Here is a 27,707-nt window from a genome sequence, read left to right on the forward strand (position 1 = left end):
AGCATGAATGCTCGATGCCCAAGTGTGTCATTTATTTGACAGTTTTTGCTGACATAGAATGAATCAAGGCTGTTTCTTCACAAAAGGATTTCAGAGGACAGCAGTTCATTCAGTGTTCTGCAATTCCAGTGTTTTCTTTAATCACATCTAAGGCTGCGCCTCAACCCTGCTTTTGTTTAATAGATGCTTGTAATGTCCCATCCCGGAGTCTGATGCAGATTGCTGTGACCATATTCTGTATGACCTGAGGCAGCTACATGTTTCATCTGAGAGAATGACTAAGTATTGATTCTCAACCCCACCTTATTCTCATGGATTATACCGTTAGTCTGGTGATGTCTTACTTTAAGAGCCTTAGGCACAAGGAAAAGGTGTAGTATATTGAATAATTGTCTTTGACGATCTTAGGCAAACTGTGGCATTAGCTGAGGCTAGGCAAAGACAAACACATATGCCATTATCAGACAGGCTTGGTGAGACTGAAGACTTTGCCCACACAAATTTAACATTTTGATATTCAGATAAAAGATAATGAATCTGTTTCTTCACTGAAGGTTACCTCCTTTCTGGTTCAAGATTGTTCTTTTTTGGATATAGTTTCCTAGTATTTTATTCAGTTTAATTTTGAAAGTTACCCACAAAGCATCATCTGCCATTTTTGTACAGAGACTATTCTGTTGTCAAACTCACTTTTTTTTTTCAGGAAAACTTCTATTCTTACTTAGGCTAAAGATGTAGTTCATCCAAGAAAATAGTCCTCATTTTAGCTATGGTTAGCTAAAACAAAGAACTGGCATATAGATACAGATATAGTTACAGTGAGAGAGACATTATCAGCTGGTCATTTCATACAATCTTAGTGTCATCAGCTAAAAAGACATCCATTATCACACATAATGTCTTGTATGTTGTGTACTTAGGAAAACAGACCAAAGGATTAGCTGAAAATGCATCACTTTGCCAGAGGGCCTGCTGAGCCCCTTAATCCTTATACGATTGCGGATACAAGCAAATATTTTAAGGGAATGAATATGAATCAAGTGTTTATTTTTACTCTAATAGAGGAAGTCTGATTTATTTCTGATTAAATTATGCCTGATTGAGTCAATGAGAACGATCTGATATGATTGGCACAGAACATTTCAAAGATAGTGTGTTATGATGCAAGATTTTATTTTCATATACTCAATATGTTCCAGTAAATTGAAGGTCTCATTTGTTAATAAGAATTTTATAAATACAAAAAAAGATGCCAGGGGTTATTTATGGCTTTGTTACAGAGAATGCTTTTTGTCTTGTTTTTAATGTACTAAAACTTCATGAAGAAACAAAAAGAACAATTTGATGGAACATGCTGTTTTCATGACATAATATAATTGCATAACAATCACAGAACAGGAAGAACTAATTAGATTACTAGAATAAGTATCATCAGAAATAGAAAACTTGTCAATTCTCATAACATTTTATCAGTAACTTTAAAAAGACTGAAAAAAAAAGTTAAATATAAGAGAGAACTGGGACTTTACCTCCCACAGTTATTTCATACTCTAATAGAACTATAGATTCATAGCATTAACAAAATATATATCATTAGGAAAACAGGTAATAGTTGAGAACCTGAGAAATAGTAGTCAAAAAATAAAAACAAATGCTTCTGTAAACTGATTAATAAACCATTTTTTTTCCTTATTTGCTAGATTAAATATGGATTGTAGAACTGTATCTCTGAGATGATGTTATTAAAAAAACAGAACAAAAACCCTGCTACTTCATATATAAATATGAAATCACAGCCAGACATAACTGAATGATTTGCCACTAAATCTTCTTTTCCAGTCTACACGAGGGTAGTTCCATGTACACAAATTTTGTACATGTACAAAATGGACAGCTTAGAACAGAAATATATTTGGAGGGGGAAGGAAGGGCAGGAGAAAAACAGGAGGGAGAAAAACAGGAGGGAGAAAAGGTTCATTAAAATACTTGCCACGCAATGATTTACTTCTGTTCTAGTTGCCAAATAGGTAATTGTTGGCTTTTGCAAATTCTGAAAATGAAGTAGTTTTAGGAAACAAGTTTTTTAAGTAATACTATCTAAAGCTCCTTAAAGAGGAAATTCAGCATTAGTGCAGGCCTACCAGTTACATGCTCTTACATGGAGCAGGAGACCGACCATCCTCCCTTACTGTGCCATCACTATGTCTGCATCTCATGCAGGCAGTGTGGCTCTGAATCCATTGCTCCATAACCTTCCTATGTCATGCTATAAGAAATTTCATTAACATCTGAAAGCATGCACTTTAAATTCTAGCTGGCTGGTTGCTTGTTATAGAGTATTTCCATTAATTTGTATTTTCAATACAGGTATTGAAATAAAGGGAAAAAGAGCATGTGAAAGTATGAGGAGAAAGAGACAGGGGAGCTGAGATATGACAGGTTATGTGTTCTTCAGACGTGTTTAATATTTAATGCAAGTGTCTCAGAAAGCATACGGAGTAATTTGCTATTTAGTTCCCTTCATGTTATCTTATCTCTTAATGTGCCTGTCGCTCTAGTGTGTTCAAATAGCAGTTTACAATTTATTTAGGAGAGTGTGTAAGCCATGGCCATCATTGTGTTGGGTACAACCATACAAAAGAGTTTACAAACCTTGTAATGATTAGTAAAATGAAAAGGCTAATGAAATAATACTCAATATAATTAGATACTGGAAACACAATTGAGTAATTACCTTGTTACTACAGAAAAAAAAAAGGGGGGAACTGAACCCAGATTAGGGCTGATTCCTTTCCCCTCTAAATTCAGACATCATCCTTAGAATGCATGGTAACTTTGCTCCTACTGTGTACTTCAGCACACTATAACAGTACAGAGACATGAAAGAAGATAAAGGGAAAACACAAGAAATAAAAGAAGTAGAATATAATAAAGAGGCAGCATAAAAAACAGACTAGTAAAACTCTGTAAAACAAAGTGCATTTATGAAGTACAGCGACGTAAGAAAGGAGAAGAGAATGAAAACATAAGACAGGAAAATAGTATGTGGAAAGGAATCTTGAAACAACAGAAATAATCATAAAATTTTTAGGGCTTGATTTATCAAATCTGAAATGGTGTGCAAGCCACAAAGAGCAAAGTAAAAGAAGCAGCATCATTATTCAAGGAGAAAGTAGCTCGAAAGCTTTTGAGCCACGTAAATTGGATTGGAATGGAACAGGACTACACTAAGATTATTGATGAAGGATTTTATGTCACTAACTTCCTATTCAATGAAAGTAATATAGTCTAGTATACCTCTGAGGTGTGTTTTGAAGAATATTTTTGGCAGAATCAGTGCTACCAATGCTTAATGTGAACTATGGAAGTCATGATATTAACTTCAAGAAAACAAGTTGTTTTGAGTACACCTACAAGTACTTGAGGGTTTTTTTATGTATTTATATACCCATCTGAGAGATTGCATGTCTACTATGCCTTACAGTTTGGAAGATAATGTCATGTTTACTATCAGTTTTCTCTCCTAAGCATGCACTGTCTTCCTCAGTGGCCCTGCAAATTTGCATCACACAGGTCTCAATCTTAGATACAAACTAGGTAGATCTTGCAAATTCTCTTTGTCCATCAGTTAATCTAATTACAACTCATTAATATGGTGCCCTTATCCTAACCTCAGTAAAAATGATGCAGTCTTATCAGTATGTTTTTCACTTCCTTTTGGCTCAAGAAAGGAGAACACAATCTTGGCAGTTAAATGAAGAGCTACATAGGCACTTGTAACTATCATTTCTAAGTAAACGGCTACATGGCCCATCTCTCTTCTCTGTGAGCTAGGCTACCTTAGGATAAGAAAGGGAAAATCATGCAAAAAGCTACCCGCCATGGTGCTGATATGACCAGGGATCTGCTATGAATCCTTGAGAATATGTTTACTGAAATACCACGTTCTCCTGTTTGGAGCAGGAGGTGAGTGAAGGCGTCCCTCTGAGTTAAACTGTGATGTGCTTGGACCAAAGGCTACCACAGGCAGGAATTGCCTCATAATTGATTGCAGCGGGGTTTCCTGCTGATTAAGATGCTTCTCAGTGGGAATAATAGTGACAGATGCTGTCTTGACTGAAAAAGTGTTTCACTGTAAATCTCTAGTGTCAGTTTTAGAGGGCTCTCACTGATCCTACTCTTCCACCAGATCTAATAGTGCAGAGTAAAAAGACATCTGTGTAAACAACACTAGTTCTAGAATTGTTACAGTAGGTAACTTGCCTACGCCTGGCAGAAGTTTTGTAAAACACAACCATGTCTGAGCTATGGTATAGCAGCAATCAGCTCTGTCTGCTCATGTCAGGTCAATATGAGACCTGTCTGCTATTTCACAGAACAGTTTTCTTTCCCCTTTGAAAAGTAATTAAGTTTATCTGTGATGTATATTCTCTGTGACAAACAATCTTTTATGGTGCATTGATTCTGGTAGTCTGATTAGCAAAAACATCACCTTGCAATGTAAAATAGAAAATAATTTCTGTTTTATCTTTCTGCTTATAGACTTAAGAGCCACTTTTTATTCTATGCTATAAAAACTTACTCAAAGAACTACAACTCCCAATATGATTTGCAGAGATAATGAGCATAGGAAAACTACTTAAATCTAGAATAAATATTGCAACAGATGAATGATACAGACTGATCAAATATTTAGGCAATCAATGGTCCTGTAAATCGTTACTGTGAATTCTGATGCACTCTTGCTAGTCCTGCTGGACAAATTATTATTATCCACTTTGTAATGGCATAGTACAGTATCTGAAGGATAAAAGGTTTCCTTAACATGAAGGTTACACCTTATTAATTACAAGAATAAAACAATTCTCTGTTTTGTGGGGGATTTTTTCAGCAATCAATGTGCCAGTAAAATCAGGTTCAACTCAGTAAATAGGAAAAACCTGGAAATTTCCCCCAGTCAATTTCAGCATTGCTGTGTTATGGAAACAAAAACCTAGCAAGAAGTCTTGAAAAATATCTGTATCTCAGTCAGTAGGCAGACATACTGACTGAGCCATGCAGCCAAGCAAAGTACTGTGCAGAAATACCAGCACAGGTCCCCAGAGTGGTATAGCCGTATCACTGTGCTTACATTACTGCTGCTGAGCCCAGCTAATGCAGCTGGACTGGTTTCAGATACCTCTGCACTATGCCATTAGTTGCATGCTAGGTTTGATATTCCTATTGTGGTACTACGTTGTCCACTGCAGAATCACCTTTTGTGGTGATTATACTGCTGTTCCTTATTATAATGCATGCTTTGTGGCGCTTTACTTTGAGACTATTCAAAAGGTCATAAATTCGAACAGTGACTACCAAGAAGTACATATGCACATAGAAGCACATGTTCATTGTGTAGTATATCCTGTTGCCACTTAAATTCTGGGTACAGCTTAGCCTAGCTTTCTTTTTAGTCCAGCCTCATACAATGGCATTCAACTATGTTCAGTGACATTCCAGATTTGCAGTGAGTGTCCTCCATGCGTATCCATAGGGGATCATGAGATGGTACATGCTTTGGCCAGATAACAAAGAAAGTCTATAGTAATAAATTGTTTCTCAGGTGATGTGCCTTCAGAGTCACCACCCTCTCATCATATTGGGGATTTCACATGCCAAGTATGCCCAAACTAAGAAGTAAACTATTCTCTGGGACTGTGTGTATATGAGATGTTGCTGCTATGGCTGGGGAGCAGAGGATGGCAGTTCCACAGGGTACAGCTGTGTTGCTCAGGTTCGACAACACCATGCAAACCTGTGGCAGCTGCAGGCCTGTACTCAGGCATGGACCATTGAAAAATGGAATATGAGTGTCTAGATATTCCCCAAGGAACTCCAGGCTGTGGAAACTACTCCCAATTTTTATTAGAAAAAGTACAGGTTTGCTAATCCTTAAAATATGCTAAATTGTATTTTGTGTTCCATCTTTGTATTTTGACCTGTGAGAAAATAAGCCGTAGAGCTCCGAGATGGTTGCAATGCTATGACTTTTTTTCTACTTTGAGTCTGCTATTGCTAATTTATTTGATTTAAAATGTGGGATGTGTGGTGGGTTGACCCTGGCTAGATGCTAGCTGCCCACCAAAACCATTCTATCACTCCCCCTCCTCAGGTGGACAGGGGAGAGAAAATATAATGAAAGGCTCGTGGGTTGAGATAAGGACAGGCAGATCACTCAGCAATTACCTTCACGGGCAAAACAGACTTGACTTGGGGAAAAATTAGTTTAATTTATTACCAGCCAAATCAGAGCAGGATAATGAGAAATAAAACCAAATCTTAAAATACCTTCCCCCCACCCCTCCCTTCTTCCCGGGCTTAACTTTACTCCTGATTTGCTCTACCTCCTCCCCCACAGTGGCGCAGGGGGACGGGGAATGGGGGTTGCAGTCAGTTCATCACACGTTGCCTCTGCTGCTCCTTCCTCCTCAGGGGGAGGACTCCTCACACTCTTCCCCTGCTCCAGCGTGGGGTCCCTCCCATGGGAGGCAGTCCTTCACGAATTTCTCCAACGTGAGTCCTTCCCACGGGCTGCAGTTCTTCACTAACTGCTCCAGCGTGGGTCCCTCCCATGGGGTGCAGTCCTTCAGGAACAGACTGCTCCAGCGTGGGTCCCCCGTGGGGTCACAAGTCCTGCCAGCAAACCTGCTCCAGCGTGGGCTCCTCTCTCTGCATGGGTCCACAGGTCCTGCCAGGAGCCTGCTCCAGCGCAGGCTTCCCACAGGGTCACAGCCTCCTTCAGGCATCCACCTGCTCTGGTGTGGGGTCCTCCACGGGCTGCAGGTGGATATCTGCTCCACCGTGGACCTCCATGGGCTGCAGGGGGACAGCCTGCCTCACCATGGTCTTCACCACGGGCTGCAGGGGAATCTCTGCTCCAGCGCCTGGAGCACCTCCTTCCCCTCCTTCTTCACTGACCTTGGTGTCTGCAGAGTTGTTTCTTTCACATCTTCTCGCTCCTTGCTGTTGTGCAGGTTTTTTTCCCCCCTTCTTAAATATGTTATCCCAGAGGCGCTCCCACCATCACTGATGGGCTCGGCCTTGGCCAGCGGCGGGTCTGTCTTGGAGCCGGCTGGCATTGGCTCTATCGGACATGGGGGAAGCTTCTAGCAACTTCTCACAGAAGCCACCTCTGAAGCCTCCCTGCTACCAAAACTTTGCCATGCAAACCCAATACAGGATGTTATTAATGATATTGTAGTTTTAAGAATTGAATTGGGAATGTCACTTATTTTCCTGAATATAATAAGAAGTTATGTTCTTTAGCTTTTTCCTCAGAATGCTTTATATATTAATGAACTCAGCATCTCTTGTGCTCCTAGTAGCTATCATCTGCATTTCTGAAATAGGAGTAGAAGGTAGAAAGTTTACCTGGTTTATTAAAGACTAAGAAGAGGCTGGTATAAATTCTGAGATAAGCATCTGCGATTCCTGCCTCCTAGGCATTTTGCTCATGTGTCATTTTTCTCAAAGTCTTTTAGTCCAGTTAAGAGCTGTTCTCTTCCCAGTACTAGTGTTTGTTTCAGGGTGTTGTATGTGGCTGTGTGAGTGTAATTTCCATTTACTATCGTAAAGTTGTTAAGGATGTTACTTTAGCAAAGCACTTAAAATTTTGAGGTAGAAACTGAACTGATCCAATGTCGTCTGAGAATCTGTTTATGACGAGGAATGTGTTAGAGCAGGAATTACATCTGAGCAGTTCTGACTGAGTGCTTCCCTTCATTGTTATTTTGGTCAAGATCACATTCTTTCATAGTCAGAATAAAGCTACTTTGACAGGAGGCTGACATCAGAGTGTAAAGAACATAGTGCTTTCAGGCTATCTTGTAATATTTTTAGGCTGCCCTTGAAACCACAAATTTGTTTAAATGTTTTCATTTAATTGTTGCTGAGTTTCACTATGGAGTGTGGCATGGAGAGAGGAGTAATGATATGGTATTGTGGCTGTATATTTAAATGACAGTCAATGTATCATGTTACTGCTTTAAATATATCAGACCGAAATGATACAGTGTTATCAGATGATTTTTATTATACTATTAACAATAGCAAGAAGCGCCTATTTTCTGAACAAAAAATGCAGACAAAATAAGGGCAGATCTTCATATTAAAATGCAATGGTTTCTATATAAAATTTCTAGGGATGTGCTTGTAAGAGGTACTGATCTCTTTAAGGAGGCTAATAGCTATACTGCAATAGGAAGAAGCAGTTCAGCTAATGTACACTTCAGCAAATTAAAAAACCCTCTGTTCCACTCGTGTATTTCATTCACATATTTTACTCTTATCCTGCCCCAAGGAAGACAAGATGGCTGAAACACTGGCAGATTCCTGCACCTGAAATAACAATAAAATACTCTGTTATCACCGGAAACATGTGAGTGGAGTGCAGGGCAAGGGGATGGAGGAAGAGTTCCCTGCTGCTACTTCACTGGCTAGACAGATTTTCTATATTATTGAAGTAATAAGACATGATAGGGTGTGCATTTCTAAGCTTTGGGGGGATTCAGGTACTGAGACATGATGTCAAAGAGAAATAACTTCAACAGCTGGAATAATGCGCCGGTAGCACGCTGGTGCACACTGACACATGTCTCATTATAATATATATAACTGCATTCTAATGCAGTTGTAATACAGGAAAGAGAGGGGAGTTTTCTAATTATCCTTCACATGATGAATTGTTGTGCCTACACTGGCCAGTGTTAAATATATTGCCAAAGCACAACCTTAAAGCAAAATGATTTGTTGAAACCTGAAAAATATTTTTCTCATCAGTCAAAATCACTGAAATAAGGGAGAGGAGGATGCACTGGTTTGTAGTCAGTGAGGAGATCAGAATTGAAACTTCTGTCTCAAACGCCATGGTAGCAAACACGTGGACATACGGTGGTGGGACTTAAAAGCATAGTGAAATGCCTGTTCAGTTCAACTGTTCCAGCCAAAGACTTTCTTCCTGTCCTTGTTGCTGCTGCCACAACGCTCAGCAACTGGGAGATGAATAGAGCTGTTAAAACTCAGCTAATTTGTATTTCTGTGTCAATAAAGGAATGTTTTCCAGTCCACTCTGGAATGAGAACTGAATCTCTACCTTTCTCAGGTACCTTGCCTTTGCCCTAATAACACTTTACAGCAAGTGTTAGACTGAAGGAAAAGTCACTGCCACAGTGTGGGGTTAGAAATCATAGGCTCAGTGAGCTAAAGTGACTCCAGACAAGATCAAACAACAAACCAGGATCCAAAGCAGAAGCAGATCATGTGTTTCCCAGGAATACGTTCAGTGCTTTGCAGGGGAGCAGGCCAGCCTCAGTGGGAAACACACATACTGCTCCTCAGTATTGTGCCTCTCAATGTTGGTTTCTGTATGAGAGGAAGAGTGAATCAGGAACGGAATGCCCTTCTTATTATCATGTGTCTTTGCTTTTAGAAGAGAAGATATCTCTTGGAAGGCTTAAACATGTAACTTGCTAGCACAGGCCTGTGCAACCCCTCCAGTGAAAGGAATGAATTGCAAGACAGTGTGGCTTTATAGGGTTCCTTCTTCAATTGTACGAGGTTCTTGAGTAATAAAGCAGAATCATTTGAGTTTTACTGGCATTGCATCCTGACATGCACACACACACATTTATTTAGGGGAAGATTTTGAAAATGCTATCTTCTGTGTTTTTAATAACACAGACTTCCCTATTGAATTATTCTGCAGAACTCTGAAAGATACTTGGTTCATTTCAGAGTATTTTCTACCAGCTGTTTCCCACAGAGTAATTGGGGCAATAACCAAATAAGTCACTTGTTTTCAGCAATGCTTCACTATGTAAACTGTTCCTTGTTCTCTCTCTTTGTAGTTTTACCTGCCTTACAAGATTTATGTGCTAAAATTAGATGGTGCTGCTTCAGTGTTGTGCTCTATAGAGACCTGTGTCATTTTCCATTTTTAGTAGTTAGGAGCTTGTGTAGCAGGACGCATTTAGGCTTTGTTTTCTGAGACAACTAAAAATAGAAATGTTTGATAATATTCCATTATTCACCATGATAGTACCTAAGGGGTTATGCAAAACTTAGTTTTGTTTTCAACTAAGTTGGACACTTGTCCAGAAGCAGATACTGTTAATAAATTACTAGGGCACTGCAATATCAGCAATTATAACTACTAATCATGAATTTTAAAAAGCAATGATAGCTTTAAAATAGTTATATCAAAAGTTTGCGAAAGATCACAAAGGTAACGCAGAAAAAGGCGATAACAAATAAGCCACCCCTAAAACCATCAATACATTTTTCAAACAGAGTGCAAACTGTATGCCTAGGACTGTGCCCACATCTGTTCTGTCAATCACCAACCTCCTTTTATTAGTCTTAGATGGAAGATAAACAACAAGACTGACAGCTTTGTGTCCTTTGGTATTTTTGTGTCACCATCACAGAGTAAGAGGGTATTATGTCATCACTCAAGCCTGTCAGGTTTAGTTTAGTCTGCTGTTTGTCTTAACGATTGTTTTCCTCATTTTTTCCTCTAAGTTGATACACATACCCTGTATAGATTGTATATTGTTGATGTTACCAGAATCCATTTTTCAGACAAGAGATATCTTTAACTTCAACCATGGAAATGTCACCCTTTTTCCCTGTACACCAAAATAGAAGTTAGAAAAAAAAAGCATCTTCCTCACTCAATCAGTTCTGGTCTATACAGAACTTTTCATACCTCATACATTCAAACATCAATTGCATTAATATTACAAGTAACAAGAACTTTGAGATGTTTTAAAAAAAACCTTTGTTTAGGTAAGTTCATTATGTATACCTCTCTTGTGGAATCTGTATAGACTTTGGCACTGTACGTTGATAACTAGTGCCCAGTACCTAACTTTAATTATATCATTTATTATATGATGAAGTAAAAGAGAATCTTACCTGGCGTTTGGCTTTTGAAAACAGTCAAGTAGGTGTGGTGGGAGGTTGAAGAGTCAACACTTTGCTTTTGTTAGTGACTTTGTAGCACATGATCATTTAATGAAAACTACAGTTTTTTGTCACGAGGGAAGCAATAGACTGGTTCCTCAAAAAGGTACATGTACCTATAGGAAATATCTGCCTTAAATTACATGTTCAAGCTCTCTGAGAAATGTCTGGAAAGAGCAAGACAAATTAAGAGTGGGGTTCTCCAAAGACAGCAAGCTGAAGCAGAACATATGTAAGCTAAATATTAGGAAATCCTAATGAGGGGGAATAGAGCCTGGACAAGCAACTTCAGCCTAAAGGGAGGTATTTGGTGCTTCTTGGGATTCTCCACTTCTCTCCAAAAGATGGCATTTAAACCAGGTCAGATCTTCCTCACACGGAAACAAAGACACAAATGGAAGAACAGAGAAGAGGCTGCTTGGTCTAGCTGGTAGCCAGGTAGTTAGAGCAGTCACTTCTAGTAGGATGGGTAAGGAAGGGACAAGTTTTTTAACTGTCACAGTCTCTAATACAAACCAGTAATAAGACCTTTGGTCTACAAACCTTCTCAGAGAATGTCCTAACCATCTGGCCACTGTACTTTCTTAATGGGCTTTGCTCGCACCTTCACTTACTGAAGCTATTCCACTGCAAATATGCACAGTAGGAAGCAGAAAAAAGATGAGCTAGCAGGTAGGAAACAAAGGAAAATAATGTTCAAGTCTTTGCTTCAATTAATATGTATTTATATTTATGTGTATAGTGTGTATCCATACAAAGTAGGACAGTTTCAAAGGAGACTTTTAATGGCAAATGACCAGAAGTCCAGTGGCGATGGCATGAGGATGGTCAAGTGAGTTGGAAATTCTGGGGTCTGCCCCTTCTGAGCAGGGCTCTCTAACAAGAAGTTTGGGGGTGACAGTGAATAGGCAGGTTTTGGAGAATCACAGTTTGCCTGCACCTCTTGTGCAAGAGGAGATCTAGCAAGTCAGTCTGAGGATGTCTAGTGGGTGAGCTCATGGGTAAAATAAGCGGAGGAGCGCCTTGTTTGTGAATTGCCCTGATGCAGACACAGGATCTACCCCCCACCCCCCATGCAGTTAAGTGACCCAGGAGAATTCAGGCAGTTGCACTTAGGTATTTGTACGTCCTGAGAGACTTGAGCTCAGCAACTCAGCTAGGTACCTGTCATTGCATAATTGAAGGACTTCAGCAGTGCCCAAAGGTTTTCCTTAGGCACAGGGATTCATGTTTCTGATGTTTGCTATAGTTTTATGTGGCAAGTTCACCCACAACTAGAGCTAGGTACTGTTCCTTAATAAATTGACAGAGATATCAGAGACCAAATAATGGTGCAGAGTGCCAGTGAGTTTCACGGGTATTGTTGTAGTGGCTTTTTGACATGTCTGTCTCAGCTGCCAAATTTATTCCAGTAGAGATCACCTTACAGGATGACACTTGATTTACATTATCTGATTTGTTCCATAATGGGGGAGATCAGCGTCAAGTCTTTGATTTCATTTTCACAGGGAACAATATATCTTTTATTTTAAAATGGATGATCAGCGACTACATTCATAGAATAATTCAGGACATCACTTTGGCTACCGCAATTCACATTGCAGAGCAGTGTAATCATCATTCCATCCTACTTTGTCTATCGCAGTCAGTAATGTTTCACCTAGGCTCATCTGTAGCTATCTGTCTTGGATCTAAATAGATACGCTGGGGCCAGATCCTCAAGTAGTTCCACAGTCTTTCCCCCCCTTCCCTTTTCTCTGAATTTAAGCAGTCTCCAAGGAACTTTATCCTCTAAAGTGCTATTGAGGGAGACAAAGGCTTTTTTTGCCTCTTTTTGGCTTTAATCCATTTAATGTTTTATGTCTGTTGGCAGAATTAGGAAGACGGATTTGCATATGAGGATTTCATTTTGTCTTTGTCCCCCAGAGATGCACCTGGTTGCAGACTCTTTTAATTATTGGTGTAAAGCTCATGATCTAGATTTTTACAGTAGGAGCTTCCCTATGGTCTCCTACAGAACTTTACAGTGCCTTTGAGTTAGTGTTAATCCATATAGTTCGGATTACCCTTCTCCACCTGGCTGTAAAGTGAAATCTGCCCGTATTCTTAAATTGATAGGATTGTAGTTTTCTGTGCTAAAACTGTTTGAGTGTTCTTTTTTATTTCTTTTTTCTTCTGGTGGCAGTGATGGGGGATTGTTTTATTTTGTTTTAATCTATCACTGTTCGGTGCTACTTTCCAGGATTCAACTAGAGAAAATTAAATCTGCAAAGAAAGTTTCAAATTTAGGAAACACTAGAGAAAGTATCAGCTCTGAGCATTTTTCTACAACATTATTGGTTGTTTTTTTTTTTTTTTAATTCAGGTTTTTAATTGAAGGTTAATAAGTGTGGTATGATTTCATTTTTTTTTTTTCCTGCTCTCAGAATGGACCTCTTGGAAATAAAGTAATCCAGTATGATTCTTGTCTATCAAGCATAGAGGGTTCAAAAGCATATTCAGTAAGTCAGCATTTACAGGTACTTCATGACTGCACCTTTAGTAACTGGATTATAGAACTCATTTTTTTGTCTACTAGGGATTTTCTTAAATAGATTTCTTTGGCTCCAGCTGAATCCTGATAACACCATGGGATTACTGGTTTGAGGAGGAAACATTTTAAATTTCTAGCTAGCAGTAACATCCTTTCTCAATGAGGAAAGTAACCCTAGGTACAGAGGTAATTTATTGGGCTTTTCAATAACCCTGAAGATCTAAGTTGCCAGAGCTTCCAAAACTCTGTTGTTGTTGTTGTTATTATTATTTCTGACCATGATGCTGTAATTCAGTGTTGATACAAAAGTCTTCTTGGAGGGCTCAAGCTTGTGGTATCCTACAAGTAGCAAAAGCAGCTGAGAACACAACCACCTACAACATGGTCCTGGAGCATGAGAGAGCTCATCTGTACATACTCACTGTGAACATCTGGCAGGCTCCCTTCTCTCCAGCTCCTCCCTTTCTGTTGTTAAAACTGGAAACTTTTTCACTGATGCAATCAAAGGTTTTTAAATTCTTTGTTGTTCTGGGAAAAGACATGTTCATGGGAGGGCCTACTCAGAACAGCACTCATTTCCAGAGGAGATCACATTAATCTGTCAATATTTTAACAATACCAGGTAAGACTTATATCTATGGATGGATAGTCTTCAAACGCTTGTCTTCAGTATAGTTCAGCAGAGTGCTATTCGGGATATCAATTGTTAATTATAAGAAAACAATTTAAAAGCCAAAAAGGAGGAGACGAATGCTTGAAAACTTTTTTTGGTTTTATTTTTCTGTAATATTATGATACAGGTAAAAGCTGTATGAATGAGAGAATTGTAGAATAGCTGAGGTTGGAAGAGACCTCTGGAGATCATGTAGTCCAACTGCCTTGTCAAGCTGGGTCAGCCAGAGCAGATTGCCCCAGACCGTGTCCAGTCAGGTTTTGAATATCTCCAAGGATGGAGACTCTACAACCTCACTGGGCAACCTGTGCAGGTGTCTGACCACCCTTAGAGTAAAAGAGTTTTTTCTATGCTTAAGTTGAATTTCCTGCTTGTCAGTTTGTGCCCATTGCTTCTTGGCCTGTCAGTGTCCACTATTGAGAAGTGCTTGGCTCCATCTTCTCTGCTCCCCTCATCAGGTATTTATAAACATTGATGAGATCCCCCTGAGCCTTCTCTTCTCCAGGGTGAACAGTCCCAGCTCTCTCAGCCTCTACTTATATGATAGATGTTCCATTCCCTTAATCACCTTTGTGGCCCTTTGTTGTACTCACTCCAGTATGTCCCTGTCTCTCTTGTACTGGGTGAGCCCAGAACTGGACACAGTAGTTTAGGGGTGGCCTCACCAGTGCTGAGCAGAGGGGAAGGATCATTTCCTTGGACCTGCTGGCAACGTTCTTCCTAATACAGCTCAGGATGCTGATAAGTGTAAAGCAATTTAAATTTGCAATTGTTACATTTTTGCACTTCTGTTACAGAAAAGATAAAGTGTACTTTGGAGTTTATATTTGGAAATATAAAGAAATAAATTAATTTTATGTGCTCTTCTCTTTTAAAGAGTTACTAATCAGTATTCCTGATGTATATTTCATATGCAATTGGTTTAGCCCATTCTTATTTTCTGATTTCTTTCAGCGGCTTCATACTCATAGAGAAATTATGTATCACACAGAGGAAACAAAATTATTTACTACAGAAAATGGGAAAAGTGTTACTAAGAGGGATGCCAACAGGTTTTTTTATCAATTAAAGATTGATGGGGAGAAGAGGAAGAGACGAGATGGAGGAACAAGTGGAGTCAAAGACAGCTTATTCCAAGGATTGGCGACACCCACATATGTGTGCAGTCAGGAAAGATTTCAAAGAAAAAGAAGGAAGATGAAGAGTGAGAGGAATAAAAAAATGAGGCAAGGATGGGATCAGTGAGGCAGGACAAATATTGTCTGTTGGAAGATAAACATATATTGAGTATACTAAAGGCTGTTATAGGGAAAGAAATTAAATATAAAATTTAATTTAGTAAGTTTTGGTTGAAGAATTTGGAAACACCCTGATTAAAGAAGGGCAAGAGGAGGATCTGAGGAAAGCATCAAACTTGGCAAACAGAGTTTGTAAGCAAAATGGAAAACAGAAGAAAAAACGCTGCTTTTATTGAAAGTGGTAGTGTTAAAATATCATTATGTACCAGAGGAAGTGGATTTGATATCTGGAATTTTTCCAGAGCTATTGAATCTACCAGGAGTTGAGTAAGATGGGAAAGGAGATTCAGGTGTATAGACAACAGGTTTATTTTTCTAAATATTTTTTAAAATAGAGGTCTTAAATTTTATGCCTGGAGAAGAGGAAAAAGTAATGAATGCTAGGTAAAAAGGAGTTAAATGAATCAGCTCTAAAGTGAAGAGAGGAGAGAGAAGGAGGAATCAAGGACACAGTATAATTAAAAATGGGATATTGTAACTTATATACCAAAAACATTCACGTATCCAGTGTTGCAGATTGTTACTGCAGCACTCTTTATTACATCTGATGCTGTGAACATATTATCATCCAAATGTGCAATTAATGTCCTTTGACGGGCACTTTGTCGACAAGCCCAAGAAAGAATACAGTAACATTCACTGCCCTGAAGGCCAAATACCATCTTTGCTTGTGCCATGTCTCAGCCAGCTTGTGAAGCAGGATTGGGAGTCACTTTTGATCCATTATATGCAATTCAGTAGTACACAGTAAATTCAGAAATTCTTCTTAGGCTGTATCTCCAATACTTAAGTGATTTACAGTCTATTAAAAATAGCCACAAAAAGCAGTCAACGTTGGAATAACTCCTTGCAATTTTTAGATAGTCAATGCTTCCTTTGGTATGTTAATCATGATATACCAATCTATCCTTCAAAAGTAATAAACTGAAGACAGGTTAGCTATGGTGGTTTCTTAGTGAGTCTTCAGACTACACCAGTTAAGAAAAGTGCAGTATGAGAACCAATATTATTAAACATCTGTTGCAAGTGTGAAGGGTAAGTAGCATTCTCTAGCTATGTAGTTGTAAGGTAGTTACTCTATGTATTTGCTTTTCAAATTACTGTCTTCAATCCTTTACCTACTGCTACAATCTGAACTGCAGAAAGAAACAACCAGAATAATATTTTTCCCCAACTCTTAAAAAAGAAGGTGCCTGTAAGAAATGTCTAAGTGAAAAAGCCAGGATGCATTCAGCTGTTTTTTGTCTAGACATATATGTTAAGCATGGACAAGTTTCTTCTGGTATACTCAAATATATCTGGTGTATGTGAATGGCCCCGAAAATGTCAGATATTGGGGTTAAATGCTACCAATAGTAGCATGATTCCACGCATCTATTACTGTCAGTACCTACTGTTTGTTAAATAACGCATTCATTCATAGCAGAGTTTTTATTCAGTGCAGCTATCAGTACTTAGTATGCCATTGTATGTCAAATATTTGTTTTATTTTTCCAAATGATATTCCGTAGTACTTGGTGAATATGTCTGGCCACCACTCTGGACTCCAAATATTGTATTGCTGCACATGTGAAGTCACCATGTTCATGGAATATAATTGCACAAGAAGGGTATTTGCACAAACTAGGTGTAGCCTAGAAAAGCTAATTTTTCTCTCTCTCCCCCTTTTTTTTTTTCATTAACTGTAAAGGGGAGAGACAGGCAGCTCTTCTGAGGGACTCAAATCGGAAGCCTCCATGAGGGACAAAATTAATTGGGAAAAGCTAAGGAAGATTAATTTTTGTGAATATCCACCAAAGGTTTTTTTTGTTGGTGTTTCAGGATTGGTCACATTCCTGAATTTTGTGATACACAGATTCTTTACCCCAAAAACATCTAGAATCGCAAGATCACAGAATGTTTCACATTGGAAAGGACCTCTGGATGTCACGTAGTCCAACTTTCTTCTCCAACTATGTCCAGTTAGAGCAGATTCCTCAGAAAATTAGAGGTCTAGAGAGTTCTGCTGCCAAATTTTTCTTTTGAACTTGGATTAAGTTCATGATTTGCTGCTTCTTCATGCTAAACAATCCCAAGTCTCTCAGCCTCTCCTTGTATGAGAGATGCTCCAATCCCTTAATTATCTGTTTCCATCACCATTTCTCACAGTTTCCTTCACAGCACACCTGCATCTGGAAAACTAAGACAAATCCTGCAAAAGAGGAGGCATCTGTGTACTTGTGGTTCAGGGGCAGATTGTCTGCTGCTAGGCTATATGAGAGACATCATAAAACTTTAAAGGGCTCTGTCATAAAAGATGTTAAAACCACCAAAGAGCTTTCTGACAATCCTCTCTGGAATTGCACTAAACTCATCTCGGATCTCTCCTGATACTTTGTTCCATATTTCAATTCCCTCAATACTGAGATCTGCGAGTCATCACTAACACCACTAGTATCTTCAGTATTGACATATACATTAGAATTTGACTCTACATTGGTACTGGAATCAATTGCTAGATTGATTGCAGATACACTCATCAATCGCTGATGATTTCTTTGTTGTTTTGTTCAGGTTCTGTAATATTTTCAAGGCAGTGACCTGTTCTTAATTGGCCTCTGGAGGAAGCTATCTTGCTTCACTGACTGTAGCAGGAGTTTAGGGAGTCTAACTTCTTAATGTATTTAGGACGAATGAGTATTCCTACTGCATGTCTAGCCAATGTAGCCATCTGCTACAGGAAGAACAATGTTAATTTATGTACCTACATGAATGATCAAGAAGTGCAGAAAGAACAGAGGCATCTTATAGCTGTTCTCACTTAGAGAGAGATCTCTTTTAGATCATTAATAAGTGAGAACGTCCCTCCAAATTCTGCTGAGATAATATGTTTGAACAGGACAGCACTCTTTAGAAATTAGAAGACTGTGACTTTCCAAGAAATACGAAGCTATACCATAAATGTGACTCTACCATGAGTATTACTCATTCATGCCACTAAAAACATTTTCAGTGTGATGGGCTTATTAAGTTTAGCTAGTGAACGAGCAGAACTGTAATGTCACCATCTACAAGGTTGAGAAATACAGTTATAATTCAGTTCTGCAGCTTCCTTAAGACATGGTCAGCTGCAGACACATATGAAAAACATATTGCACATGGGCAGGTTTGAGGAGAAACTGGATTTCCAGTGGTGCTAAGATTGTAAAATTTGGCTGGGTTATTCTATATTCCCTACCCTTCAGGATTCCTTGCATCCAAAGCTGACTAAAGCCAGTGCATGAGGGTCACCAGCAGTGACTGTAAAGGGCAGTCTCTTGAAGAGGAAAAAGTAGTATACTGTAACTGATGTTCTTTAAAATATGTAGACTGTCTTGGTAGAGCTCTGTGCTGTTTGGCTAGGCAGTTTTTAATACCTAAACAAGCTTAACTCTGCCTTGGTCAGCAATCATTTAAGTACTGTTAACACAATGATTAGTATCAACATCAGTAGCATGAGAAGAAATTGCCTGGTCTGGTCTTCACAGAAGAACAAACTTGGAAATCTGTGTACCTTTGTTTTAGTTTGCAAGAGGATTAGTATTTATTTATCCCTTCTACTTCAATAATGCCATTATCTAATATTTCTCACTTACAATGAACTCTTACTTAGCCTGAAACATACTGTTTTCTGTTTTCAGTATTACCCTCAAAATTATAGAAAAAAAAAAATATTTTTCTAACTTCTATTAGTATTTTCTTAGGTATGTGTGGACTGTTATTACAGCTCTCCATTGTATTATTTTCATTTTCATAGTATTACTTATGCAGTAGTATTACTTATGCAGTAGTATTCCATCGGTAGACCTTTGGAAATTACCTTCCCAACTGAGAGCCTGTTTCTATCTGTAATTTACAATATATGACACAGTATGATGTATGCAGTTTTGGAATATTGTAGCATTATTTTTTCATTTTACCATAATTGCCAGGATCAGTACAACCCAGAATAGGATTCATCTTTTTAGAGTGGTGCTGCATTTGAACATATAGTTAAATAATTTCCTCTGTAATCCTCAGGGCTTCTTTCCTGCATTACTGCTTTCAAAATATCAGTCTTCAACTTGGTATATAAGATTACCAATTACTTTTATCTATTGAATCTCATTTATTTTAATTCTGTCCATCTCTAACCTTGCCAGATCATTTTGCAATTTTAATTTTTGCAGCTGCATATTTGAGAAGTACGATTTTTAAAGATCTTCTAGGCTACCGTGCTGTGGCACATGTCCAGTTATGTTAGTATAATAGGAAATCTTGTAATTCCCCATTGCAGAAGGAACCAGATGAACAGACCTTGTAAGACAACGTTTCATCCTGACTAATTGATTTTTGTTTTATTTTTTGGAGGTATAGTTAAACATTACTCCAACACAATAAAACAATAAAACATCTTCATAGTTCAAAACCTGTATGTTTTGGAAGGATTTGAAACTTAAATTTCTTATGTGAAAGTGAGGCAGCCCTCAGACCTTCTAAGACAATACATGTCGTCCTTATGATTCTCAAAAGACCAGCAGAACATAAGTGCAGTGCCTCTTTAATACCAGAAACAGGCTTTATAAACACCCTAGAACACAAGTTCTTCTTCCCTTTTTGCATATTGCCATGTTTCTTGAATGCTCTGAAAAAGAGAGAAACTGAAGAGAATACAGAAAATTATTGTGAGAGAAAATGTAGCTCAGTACAGAAAATCTGGCATGCAGGAAAGTTTTACCATATTTATTCCATTCATGAAGGGCATATAATCGTCCTGGCCTTCTTTTGTCAGTTGGCAACAGTTGGAGAAACCTCACTTAACAGATGTGTTCAAAATCGTACGTTGTTGTAAGTCACCTTAAACTGTTTTCGTTTTATCCAGATTGCAGGAAACAGGGAATTGTTGTCGTTTCACTGAAGAAATTAGCTTGCTGTTTGGATTTACCTCATAAGCACCTAAGGCTGTTCTTTAAATACAGACCGCCCTGATAAATAATAGATAACGTTGTACGGGCAGGTTCTGGGTCCCCAGTGCTTTGGCCTTTTCAAGGCAGTAAGCAAGCACAGAGAAGATGCCTCTGTTAGTGAGACTGTCAGCGCCTCTTCTAATGAAGGAAGATTGCTGTACTCCTTGACATATGCATTATCCAACATGCAAAAAATCTGAAAAGTATAAAAAGGAGAAAGCAGCTTGCTGTTGAACATTGTTCTCTAAATAAACTAATCAAATATTTCAGCAGTATTTCTCAGCTGAAAACAATCTAGTCTTTTCTTACTAGATTGCAAGCCAGAGCATAAAGTAGAAGATGACCAGATGATTAGAGGTAGAAGAAGTACACTCCTATTGACCCCGTTGTTTCTTCCTTTTGATTACAAAGTACTTTAGAAGGGTTCAAAGAGAAATAGAAATGTACTGGAATGAAAGTAAAGCTAATCTCCAAGGACTGTTATGTTGTTCTTCCATTTCAAAAACCTTACTTAGCACCTTCTACGAAACTCAGTGATGCCCTGAATTTATTAATTAAGTACATGAATGGGTTGGAAAATTCAGTGAAGTTGAAGTATCCACAGCATCTGAGTGACACAAAACTGTGAAAGACGCTGTTTGGAATGTCTGTTTGAACTCATCTGTGTTACTAATCACTTTCCTAATGGGGAAAAAAATCATCATGTATCTGCAAATTGGCCAGAATACTGTTCCACAGCCAATTAGCCAAAGATCTGTCCATAGTACTGTGACCTTCAGTTTTTGTTATTTCCGCTAGTTTTACTTAGAAATGATGTCACCTTTAAAGGACTCCAACAGTACATATGTCAGCCAATCTAATAGGTTGCATACAAACTTCTAATGTATTACCAAGTGCTTTTCCCTCTACATTAGCGTTACCTGGGAAAGTAGACTCAATTTCAATGTTTCTGTCCCAGTACTGAAATCTGTCATGACTCTAGACTGATTAAGAGATCATCTGTCTTTCTGACCTTTGGACTCCGTTGGAATCATGACCAGCTAGTAATAAGAGCAAAAGTGATAGTTTCACAGACACAATGCTATGGAGTTCATTTCCAGAGAGAGGTAAACATGGCTTGACTGCATGCAGAAACAGAAATAGAAAACATGTGATTACCAAATATCCACACTGCCACCCTAGCCTCATATCCCTCCTTGTATGAAAGTAATCAAATTGCATGACTGGAAATGAAAGAGGAAGGAAAAGGATTTTCTTTCCACATACAAATAATGGAGAAGTTTTAAAATATTAGGAGTTCAGATACCATGCAAGTACCTACTAGATAGGTTAGGCATCAATAGAATAACTGTGTATCAGTTGGAAATGGGCAAACTGTTAATACAGTAAGAGACTAATGAGTACATGATTTTTTTAAAGGAAATGGAAATGTTTTGAAAAAAAGTATGAACGCTTAGAAGACTAAACACAGAATAACCATAATAGTTTGGTTTTTTCCATTTACTCCCTTCCGTCTCTTTTTCTCTTTCCCTGGTGGTGGCGGTGGTAGTCTGTGGCCTGACAGATTTTGATGCACAACTATGAGTGAGTGCTGTAGATCATCCCTATAGGCATCTTACTGTATTGAATTCATTAGGAACAAAGCAAAAGGCCTTCTCAAGTATATCCAAGTATATCTGGAAACACAGTATAAATCCCTTGAAATCTATTTCAGATTTGATGATGGTACTGCATTCAGAAAGTTCCAATCTGAAAATCTGAGGGATTGTTTCAGTTTCATAAGCATTAAATTTCTGGGAGTTTAGCATGACCTGTAGATTATCAGAAATCTTTCTGGTTCCAGCTAATAGTTACATTATTCCCATGACAGAGGGAACAGCTCTAATATAAGGAAGAAAATTTTGTTGAGTGAATCCCAGGATGGCAGCATATGTCAAGTTAGTATTGTCAAAACATCTGCAAATTACTCTGGAGGATTTGGGATTTTTTGTTGTTTGCTTTTTCCCCATTCTTCAAATACACAACTCAAAATACTAGTAAGATATAGTCATTTTAGAGAAATAAGATTAGAGATGCTGCTCTCTGGCTACTACATCTAACAGGTCCAACTGCCTTTTCTGCCCCCTATGAAATGTGTATTTTTTTTTCCATGACAGTGAATTTCTTAGTTTCTTTTCTCTCTTTGATATAATTCCTATTGCAAGATTTCACTACATGACTGCATATGATCATTATATTATTTTTCACAAAAAATAAAGTACAGCTTTTTGTGATTGTGAACAAGGAGACCGGTTTATTGCACTGGTCGTCAGTCTCAACAATTGCTAATTAATGCAGCTGAAATACATGACTGTATCTTTTACTCATAATAACCTAAACTATGCAAATTATCAAGGTTGCTTGTGTCTGTGTCAGAAAACGTTCTGAAAGGAAATCTTTTCCACAGAAAAAGAGAATGACAGATAAAATAAATGAAGTGTGTCTGCTTAGGAACAAGTATTTTATGCATAATTATTTCATACTTTGCAAATTAACTACATCATATGTGCCTGGGAATTACAGAAAACTGAAATAATGTACTTAGGGCATATTGGAATTTACTATGCAATTATATTTCTTGTTGCATTTTACATTTTTTATAAGTGCTTGCAACATAAGAATCCAGGAAGGAGACGTCAGTGGTGGTATTCTTTGTTACTGTTTTGGCATAGGTGTATTTCCCAGAAGTCAAATACATATTCTGCTTATTTACCCTTTTTCTAGCATCTCTGTATCATGCAAAACTGTAGGTATGCAAACTATTGATAAGGTAATGATTCCGGAATGTAGGTGAAAATCCCCAGGAAGAGGCTTAAAAGGTCTGTTGGGCTTCTAACAAAGTGAAATGGAAAAAAGAAAGGGCTTCCAGAGAAGATTCTGAAAGAGCAGGCAGAGCTAGGAGTGAGGCTAGGAGACCATGCAAGTCAAGTGAGGACGGAGCTTGTAGAGTCTTTAAGGACAAAGCTTTCTTTTCTGTGCTCACCTGGGCTGTCTAGTCACTACCACAATACAACTAATAATAGTATTCAGAAACTACCCGTGGAATACAAATGGAGCTATCAGTATAACCTTCTTAAAAAGTGGAGGAATAAATACTGTCACCTGAGTACAATACAGCAGCTGTATTTTAGTATGACACACTTTAAAAAGAAGCTTGGTGTTTCCTGTTAACTTTTGTGGGGAACTAGAAATATTTACTGTTGTTTGTATTGAACAATGCACGGACATTTCAGTATACAGGAAATCTGTTTATTAGTGTGTACCAAACTCCAGATTCATGCAGAATGTCCCCATACATGTTCTACTTCTTGTTTTCAGCTGTTAATTAAATAAGAGAGAACATATTGTATTTTACTTTATGGTACTTTATTTAAACCATGATGGTAGAGCCTCGAGTTGGCTTGAACCTAGTGGTAAAATTGCCCTGTTTGGGGCAATTCTCACTTTAAAGAAAGAGCAATCAGAAAGCTTACAGAAAGCTTTTGAGGCTCATGTCCTTTAAATAGAGAATAATAAACTAGATGAGATCGCTCTTTAAACAAGTAGAACTCAGATCTGCTGAAAGAGATCGAGTATTGTAAATAAATCTCCTTCCCATCCACTAGCTCCTTGAGGAGTATGTCTTCTCCTTCAAGGTTTTGCTTGCCGGTTGATGCCTTTCAGTAGCTGGCTTCTGTTCAGGCTCCACGGGCTTCTTTGCTCCGTCAGCCAGGCTTTGCAAGGGTTTACTCTCTGCCACTCACCAAGACCCCTGCTCCACTCAGTCTCCATGCCTGGACATTGCTAGCTGGCTAGAAGTCTAGAAGTAGTCCCAGCTTCTCCGGTGCCGCCGACTGTTCATTTGCTGTCTGAGGGAGCAGTCGCCCTCTCCCAGAGGCTTCCCCCTGCCCCAGAATGCGGGAGCCAGGACTAGGCAGTTAGGAAGCCACTTTTTCTCTGATCCAACTTCACGCTTTTAGCAAAATATACCTAACACAGAAAATGGAAACAAACCAGTTCTGGCATCCCTCACAGCTATCAATTTCATAAGAGGAATTGGTGTCTTTCTAAACAGATATGGATAAGGATATAGACATAGATGTAGGAATAATGTTTGAAAATAAGATTCTAAAAAGACTCCACGTAAGCGCTAGCCTTGGCTAAGCAATAACGGTAGAGTTTTCTCATTGGTTTGCTCTCAAATCTGCGTAGACAGGAAAGCTTACAGATGTTTAGGTTTGAAATTGATGGCACAGATAATTAATTGCATTTAGACTTAGCACTTATAAAAATGCTTCTGACAAACAGCTTTCCTGCGACAGAGTATTATGTCGGTGCTATTTGCAGCATTTTTTGCAAAGGCTCTGTGTTGGTATTTCCATTACAAAACTCTTTCTTTCTGTTCTTTCAATAAAAATTCACTCCAGGCTGAAACATGGAACATCTGATCTCAGCTCTTGATCAGTGGTTGTTTTTACCAGTTTTCCAGAAAATTGACTGAGCTCAGGCTTCTATTTTGTACAAAGGTTGAAAAAGGTGTGGAGGGGAGGAAATGAGGGAGGGGAGCAGTAGGAATGTAGTTGATGCAGGTGGTTTGTATTTCAATTGCTTTTTTTCTCTACCAGTAGGATTGAAATGGTGTGCTATTGGCATCATCTGTAGACCATTTGTGCTCTAGTGGAATTCATTACAGTTCTTTTTAGTGCATGAAATTCTGCACATTGCCCCATCTATATGAAAATATTTCAACAGCTACATAAATCTTTATCACGAGGTAGTAGCAATTGAAAATTGTAACAAAATAAGATATGATTTAAGATGATATATTGCATTATTTTTTAAATAATTTCTGATTAAGGGAAGGCAAAAATCACCACTTTCAAATTATGGGGTGCTGAGGGTTTTTTTATTCGTTTTTTTTGTGTTTCCTGTGCTGTTCTCCAAATTATGTATATGGGTGTGGTGGTAATCAAACCATTTGGAAGCACTGGGTCATTTTGAAAATCATTTTTTTTGAAAGGTCAGTAATGTGAATAAACTACAATTCTTATGTCTGCTCAATTTGCATCTGACTAGAATTGAAAAGCTGAGAAATGAATTCTGACTCCCCATCTACTTCCTCAAAGATAGCAACAGCTTCACTGTTGAGGACTTTTGGCTAGTAAAGCCACAGTCATCAGCTTTGCCTGCTATTTGGGGTTGGTAGAAGCTTGCTTCTATGTACTTTTTGTTTTCTTGAGCTTGTTTTTCTTGGCTGTTATATCAGCATGTTGGTATGTACATAGATTTTCATTTTGTGGCTTTTGTTTTGCTTGCTTGTTTGCTTTAATGTTGCACCTATTTTCCATCATTATATGCATTTTATATTACATGCTACATAATTATTTATTTCTTGCTGTGGCTGGCCAGAATATGTCTCAGTTATGTTTGGAATGTGTCCATTATGCACAACCTCAGTCACTTTGATGTGCCTCGGAGCAGTTTATAGCATGCTTGTGTTAGGTCTGCTTAAGCTGTCACCTTTCAGTCATCAGACCCTGCAGAGAATAAGTCAAGCTTTAGCTGGCCTACCCTGAAATAACCAGTAAATTCAGCTTGAGATCGCTGTAAAGAAACCTGAATGGTAGCCTTAGAAGACAACAAATTCAAGTGACATTTTTGCTGAATCTTCATTGTAGCTGCTTACTTTGGTGTATATCTTCCTGTACTGACAGCACCTGGAGAGCCTTGCAATGGGGCAGAAACATCTAGATTTAGTAGCAAAAGAACCACAGTAAAACTTTGGTTTTATCATTGGAAGATATAAATATTAGGAGAAACAAATCTAAGAGCCTTTGGGGACTTTAGAAAGAGGTGAGTGAGAACAGCATTACAGACTTGAACATCTCGGTTCTTCTCACAAATCAAAGCATGGCTCTCCCAGTAATTATAATAGTCCCATTTTACTTTTGACTTTCAGAGGCTTACTATAAAAATAGACTCACTGAAGATTCAAATACTATCAAGTCAAAGATTTGAATCTAGAGGTATACAGCGAAATTTGTTGAGTTACAGAGGCTTTTCTATTGTTCACTTAGGAGAATTACAGTGTTTACTTACTTATGATACTCGTATTTCTATGCTGTGGAAAGACTTGATTAATATATGTAGATTCCTGAAACAGCTTTACTGCAGAGAAACGGAATGTTTGGGAATGTTTTGACTGTTTTTCAATAGAAAATGTGGGTTAATCTATATATAGGCTTTAAAATATTTAAATTTTCAAAGCATTAGCTAAAGTGACATTTTGATTTTAAGTAAATCTGCCTGCTGCAAACAAAATTTTGTTGGGAAGGATTTTCTGATAGAAGATCAGATTTTTGTCATAATCAAAAAAGTAAAGCCACTATACTCAATTACCTCAAATCTTTAATTGTATTATATATTCATGTAGAAGTGGAACTTTCAATATATTCATAATAAGAAATACTCTTACAGCATTCAAGAAATCTGATATTCCAGTTCAATATGAGTAGTAGTGGATGTGAGAAAAATCTGTAGGCAAGCTATGCAATGCTAGACTTCTTGGTTGAAAATATAGTTTGTTAGTAGATGAAACAGGATTCTCAATATTCACCCGCATTTGTAAATACATGAAAAAGAAAATGGGTTTAGGAAGGCGTTATTTTAGGCACAGAACAAAGCTGTTAGGGGGCAGAAATCAAAGTCAATGTTGGTTTTTTTAGAGGAAGATCAAAGGTAACTGAAGTCCCTTAGTTTCTAGGTTTATATACATTACAAGTCACTCAGTACACTATTCAGAAACTTGCTGTACTCTTGTACTTTATTCCACAGAGAAAACAAACTACTGTGCATAAAGACTGCTGTGTCCATATCCCTGTATTCTAGGGTGTGATTTCACTAGACTACTTCATAGAGGCTCTTGTATAACATACCACGCTTTGTTAATGTGCTGTGTCCTACCTTATAACATGAATTATTGTTTTTCAGCTCTGAGGGACAACAGAATTGAGCTGGTCCGAGCTTCATGGCATGAACTGAGTATCAGTGTCAGTGATGTGTCTCTGTCGGATGAAGGGCAGTACACCTGTTCCTTATTTACTATGCCTGTCAAAACTTCCAAGGCTTTTCTTACCGTTCTCGGTAAGTATAAATAGCTGAGCATAAAGAAGCAAGTGTTAAACTTCTCAGGCTTTGTCAAATTATGATAAGAATGAACT

At 38.2% G+C, this 27,707-nt stretch overlaps 1 protein-coding gene across 2 annotated transcripts in view; it reads left to right on the forward strand.

Moving 5' to 3' along the window:
* Positions 1-27,707, forward strand: part of CADM2 (cell adhesion molecule 2) — a 688,787-nt gene that overhangs the window by 530,518 nt on the left and 130,562 nt on the right. For both annotated transcript variants that reach the window (XM_050891086.1, XM_050891096.1), the window contains exon 3: positions 27,478-27,630. In XM_050891086.1, the coding sequence (XP_050747043.1) occupies positions 27,478-27,630 (153 nt within the window). The remainder of the gene's footprint in view (positions 1-27,477; positions 27,631-27,707) is intronic.

This window comes from Gymnogyps californianus, chromosome 1 (genome assembly GCF_018139145.2).
Source record: "Gymnogyps californianus isolate 813 chromosome 1, ASM1813914v2, whole genome shotgun sequence".
Classification (NCBI taxonomy): Eukaryota; Metazoa; Chordata; class Aves; order Accipitriformes; family Cathartidae; genus Gymnogyps; species Gymnogyps californianus.